The 6,193-nt window shown below is 45.9% G+C and overlaps 1 protein-coding gene across 1 annotated transcript; it reads right to left on the bottom strand.

The window, feature by feature from the left end:
• Nucleotides 1-3,213: 3,213 nt before the first annotated feature.
• LOC308300963 (dnaJ homolog subfamily C member 2-like) lies at nucleotides 3,214-5,064 on the bottom strand (the record flags this gene model as incomplete). Its single annotated transcript, XM_080744860.1, has 1 exon — nucleotides 3,214-5,064. The coding sequence occupies one exon, from the start codon at nucleotides 5,062-5,064 to the stop codon at nucleotides 3,214-3,216; it is 1,851 nt and encodes a 616-aa protein (XP_080600986.1).
• Between the last annotated feature and the right edge of the window lie 1,129 nt (nucleotides 5,065-6,193).

Raw genomic sequence — 6,193 nt, 5'->3', positions numbered from 1 at the left:
GCGGAAATGTGCTAACCTTCATGAACGCGCCTGTATCGATTCATGAGTGAGCACTCTGTGTGCAAATGAGCGCTCCTGCATGTATTTCGCCTGCCTGCAGTTCCAGCTTTGGACAGTAGGCTATAGGGTGGCTTCATCGTTTCCCATTCTAAGGGAAACAACATTGGCCACACCTCAGGTCATAAGTTAAGACAGATAAATAAGACACACAAACTGGGGCTCTCTGTGTTAAATTAACACTATGAATGTTACTTTGTAAGATGATAGTATGGCCAATTCTGCTTTGAGTTGCCCTAGCCAGGCCTACAGAATGAATCACCTCGGATAAGCCTATGTTGAAATCTAAGACCTTGGAGGTTGAGGATGATAAATTGATTGCATTCACAGCTAATTTGTTTAGCTTGATAAATTACAAGCTATTTCACAGTGACAAAGGATGTGGTTACATAAAACATAAATGCAGCGAGATGATGATGGTAATGGTGAATTTTGAAAATACTGTCATTGGCGTCAGTCCTTTTCTGTAGCATCAAAAAGTCTTGCTCTCTCCTCCTCTCTCCCCCTCTATCTTTTCCCGGTCTCTAAATTCTCCCTTTCCTCCCCTTACCCCCCTATCTTTCTGTCACGCTCTACCCACCTTCGTTCTCTCTCCCCATCTTTCTCTCTAGCTATTTCGCCTACACACACGAGGGAGAGAGAGAGAGGAGAGAGAGAGAGAGATACACAGACAGAGAGAGAGAGAGGCTGGGCAGCCATCTTGAATTGTGCTAAAAGCGTAATCCTTGTCACGTTGTGTCAGCAGAAGAGGAGAGAGATAAGAGGGAGAGAGAGGGAATGCCTGCACTGGGAAACCCCCTCCGCAGAGACAGAGAGAGCACGTGGTACACACACGCACACACACACACACGCGCGCGCGCGGTTACTGCAGATGTACTTGCAGTACAGCAAAACGCAGCTTGTAATGCGGGGTTAGAATAGGTAGTTGTTGCATTAGTATACAGGTTGAAAGACAGGCAATATATGTGTTATGCCAATTGTTGTCTGACATTGGATATACCAACATAATTTACTATACGTATTAAAAAAAATGAGGTACATGAGGTATAAGGTACATATCAGCAGAGCTGCATGATATTAAACTTGCAAAAGGAGTATCAGTGCTTTGTCAGGTTCAACCATATAAGAGCCACAAAGAGCGGTAACATTCACAAGTACAATCCACATGCTAGATCCACAAGTCCATGGCTCACATAGAGTGCGCAATGTACAAACAACAAACTGGTTGATGTCATGGGTTTGAGGATGTTTTCAGTATCTTTTAGGATGCTTTTAATGTCCAAGTTTTGCATTTGACGTCTGAAATCCTTCCCTTAAGTGATTTTCAGAGGTTCACTGACTACATTTAGGCTACAATGCCCATCACTTTACAGCCACAGCTGCACGCGTGCGCACACACACACACACACACACACACACACACACACACACACACACACACACACACACACACACACACACACACACACACACGCACGCACCCTCTCTCCCATATGAGGTTGTAATTGTGCCTTCAGGTACTTAAGAGCGGACTGGGACAATTCCCAGATAAATTTAGAAAGGACTGGTGATAATAATGACAGCTGTAGAGGTAATGGCACAGCGGCTGTGGTGCCACTGTTTACTCTGCCATGCTGCATGTTGTATCGTGTTGCAGGTGGCTCTTGATACACTGTTAAGGCCTGTCCATACTTTGACCGAAATGTTCAGTGAGTTGGACTCTCATTTAGTCTAATGCTTTTCAGAAGTCGCGAGTGACACCATTTTGTAGTCAAAATGACCGAAAAGGGCGGTTTCGGTCAAAGTATGGACAGTCCACATCACATGTTTGTCATGGTGACATAGATATATACAATGTATCATCAGTGTGGATACTGTGTCATCTTGTTGTGTTCTGCTAGATAGCATAGCACACAGCATAATGGAGAATGTCATGGAACGGTTGTTCATGTTCTCTTTTATAGCTTAACAGTTTCTCCCTTTAGCCTAACAGACGCACTGTGCACGCAGTCGCACACAAACTCTCTATCCCTTATTTGTTCCTCTCCTGCCCTAGATGAATTTGCAAGCACGCACGCGCACACAAACACACAAACACGCACACGTGCGCGCGTACACACACACTACAGTACCGTTAATCATCGTAGTGCTTTGCCATTCTCTGCCAATGACTGCCAACATGATCAATTTAACCAAGCTTGAATCTCCTCCCTTTGAAAAACGGCATTAAAAACAAACCAGCACATGGCACTCCTTCAAAGTGACTCACAACTAAGCGACGCTGACAAGTGCTTTTCTTGCTGATGACATTATTAGCAGCAAGACTGAATCTGTGACAAGACGAAAGAAGCCCACTATCATTCTTGTCACCATCTTGCATCTCATGCAACAGAGCGGGTTCTTGCGTTCCATTTCCTCTGCATTTTAGGCTATTTTGTGGCTATTTTTACATCCCCTCATTACAACAGAATGCATAACGTGCACGAGTGGAGAGTGTTTTAAACTTGAGATGTTGGCAGTTAGTGTTGTTTTTCTCGCCCTTCCCATTTGAAATCACATTTGTTCAAAGTGCAATTGCTTTGACCGTATGTGGCTGTCAGGCAACATTTGAGACACTTAATAGAGGGAATTGGTGGCACCCAACGATGATGGTTTGTTATAGTCATTGCTTTTTCCTGTCTTGCTTTTTTTTTGGTGTACACAACAGTGAAACAAACCCTTTTCCATATACAGTACTGTTATAAAGCGATTATATCAAAGACAGCACAGTTGACCTCACAATCATAGCAATACTGTAAATAATGGCGAAACGCTAGCAAGGTTTAGTTTCCATTTAAACATGAACACTGGTGAGGTTATGGTTTGTGTGCCGTAACAAATGATACCTGGGAAACAAAACAACTGCTGACTGTGTGCAGAAAACAGCAACTAGGTCATGCAAAAATAGTTGGATACAGGTGTTGTTGTTGTTTTCAAGGTATGATGCCAAATTTGTATTTGCTTTTAGCGACTTTTTAGTTTTTTTGTAATCCTATTAATGATACCCTGCTACTATGGTCAGGTCAGTTTCATATTTCTGTAGAAGTCTTTTCTCCTTTCATTTTATTATAAAATATATAAAGACCAACAAACAATAATGTTAAAATAACAAGGTGACTATCCCATCTGTGGTTCTAGTAATTGTTTACTCTTCACTGCCGCTTGCTCTTGTGCAGCTTTCTTGGCTTTGACCATCTCCACCACTTCCTTGTACCTCTTCATGCAGTCCTTTTTGGATCGTCCGGGTACAGCAGCGGCGATCTTCTCCCATCTCTCTGGGGCGCTGACTGGGTAGGTCTTCAGAGCCTGTTCCAAAAGCTTCTGTTCTTCTGTGCTCCAGGGAGCAGCAGGATCGTCAAATCTCTCCGAGGGTATTGCTTTGTCCACAGTGCTTGGCACTGCAGCATGTTCCTTCTTAAACTTCTCAAAGGCCTTCTTATTGATCTCGTCTTTCTGCAAAGGATCCGGCCGTTGGAGGGTCTTGGCTTTACTGATGACGTCTTTGTCCGTCCTTTTATTGCCACTGCTGGAGTGTAAGTTCAGGTAGTTGGCAACAACATCCCATCTGGCGTTGGTTCCCGCAGGGAACAGGTTGACCGCTTTGATGAGCAGCTGGACATCTTCCCCGTTCCAGTCCTTTGCTCCAGCGCCGTTGGCCTGTTCGGCACCGTGGGAAGCCTGTCTTGCCGGAACATCTGCTTCCCTCTCCTTGTGCAACGGAGCGTTCACCTCATTCACCTGCCTGTCCACAGTCGCCTTGCCCTCCTCCTTGGAGGCGGAGGCCAGTGCTTCATTAAGGCACTGCAAGCTTGCCAACTCCAGACGTTCGCACAGCTTTTCCACCTCCTCCATCATCTTCAATCTGTCTGCTTCTGCGTCTGCAAAGTAATTCCAGTTCTTGCAGGTGGTCCTGAGTTTCTGTCTCTCCCTCTTGATGGCCCTCTTCTGGATCTCTTTCTGCCTCTTTGCCTGCTGGGCAGCCTGCTTGGCCTCCTCCTCTTCTTTCTCCTTCGCCAAGCGAGCCGCCTCCAGTTCCGCCTCCTTCTCCTCCTGTTCTTTCCTCTTGGCTTCAGCTTTAGCTTTCTTCTGCGATTCCTTTTCGGCTTTCTCCTCTTCCTTGAATTTCTTTATTCTAGGATCACAGCTATAGGCGGTATCGACTAATGTTCTTATTCTATTCATCTCCTCCTTCCTCCTCTGAGCTCTGGAAGCGCGGTTCTGCTTTTCAATCCATCTCCTCTCATCTCTGTTTTCACCCGTCTCCTTGTCCTCTTCATCCAGATGTGAGAACTCTCTCCATGAGTCAAAGTCGTACCAGAATGAGTAAAAATGCATCACTTCTTCAAAAGTGGAATCCAAAGTTCCTAGTTTGGGCACAAGCTTTTTGGTGGACCATCTGGCGTTTCTCTCGAACACGGGAGCGAACGCATCAAAGAAGTTCTCTTTGCCCCCACTCTTTGAAGGCACAGCGTTGTCAAAGGTCTTGTCTACACTGTCAAATGCTCTTCTCTTCACAGGGTGTGACAGGACTTCTAAAGCTTTAGTTATACATGTGAAGTAGTCATTGTCTCCCTCTACAATCAGTTCCCCGGCAGTTTTCCTTTTGTCAGGGTGGTGCTTTAATACCATCACTTTGTGGGCAGCTTTAATTTGCTTCTGTGTGGCCTTGTAGCGCACATGGACCAGTCCAAGGACAGCATAGTGGTCCTGGTTCTTCCAGTCTTTGGGGTCCAACGTTCTGAGCTCTGGGTACTCCTCCAGCTGCAACTCTTCATCATTTGACTCCTTTGACTCCTCGGACAGTTCATCCCCTTCCTCTAGCTCTTGGAAGGGGCCTGACGCATTCCTGTTCCTTCTCTTGAGAAAGGCCTCAAACCACCGGCCCACTGGCTCCACCTGAATCTGCACTGGGGCAGCAACAGCACTACAGACGACTGTTACATCTTCTTCAAACGCTTCTAACAGCATCTTGCTAATTAATGGAAGCTACAGAAGCATTCATCAGGTGCAACGCGTTGTAACTCTGTTTTAAAGTGTTATATAAATACACAGCCTATCACAGCCTATCATGCTGATTTGCACTACCATCGTGAATGTCCATATTTGGTCATAATCCACCAGCCCACGTCCTGGCAGGTCCATCTTTGGGCATATAATCCACCTGATTCGTGCACAGCTTTGCACGTCAACCGTTGCCTAAACAATGCCGGTTTGTGCCGATGCCAGACTCGACCAGTTCCGTATTTGAACATAATACTGTCACCTGCCCACCACAGACACCTCCTGCCACAGAAGCTGCTGAAACTTCAAATTAGTAGTAAGGGGTCCTCATTGACTTATATAGCGACATTAAGCAGACCGTTTCTGCTACCGCAACGTGAGGCGGGACTACGGCTGCTATGACGTAATCGCCGTAGCGATCAACGGGTTCCCACCCCTTTCATTGAATGCTTTGGTTCCCATGGCGGCGCGCACATGCAGCAGACGGAGTAGGCGCTATGTGGGAAGGGACCTTCTGCCGTAGTAGAGAAGGCCGCGGCGACGGCAGGTTGATCTATCGAGCGCGGATCATTTCCGATTACCGTTGTCATCTGCCGTTGCCGTAGCGTTGCTTAAACTGGCTACTAATGACCACGGAGGATCCTGGGCTGTTCCCTTCTCCCCTCTAAATAGTTAAGTAGACGCCTCACGTTGGGGCTCAGTGTTGGCTTGTTACGCCACTGGTTGGTAAATAAATGATGTGCTCTATGACGTCAACACCAGAACGCTCTGAAATAGGAACAGATTCTCACTACATATTTATGAATGCACCCAAATATTACATTTGTATATTGCCACACACCCGTGTTTCCATTGGTAGTATTTATATTTTAAACTTTATATATTGTAAAACTGATCATGCTGCACGCTTAAAAAGTAATTCCAATGACAAATGAAATGCAGGAGACTTGCATATAGAGCACATCACTGCTTGACAGCAGGCTAACACATCTCTATGTGTGGACCGCCGTGGCATGGAAAATGTGCAGATATAATAGATGCCAGAAGGGTAGGGAACCCAACATGCCGCGGTGAGCTAGCTTGCTTCTGCCAGCGC

The sequence above is a fragment of the Nannobrachium achirus genome, assembly GCF_963921795.1.
Source record: "Nannobrachium achirus genome assembly, chromosome: 16".
Taxonomy (NCBI): Eukaryota; Metazoa; Chordata; class Actinopteri; order Myctophiformes; family Myctophidae; genus Nannobrachium; species Nannobrachium achirus.
Note: the sequence above shows the minus strand (reverse complement) of the source record. Positions and strands in the feature narration are given on the sequence as shown.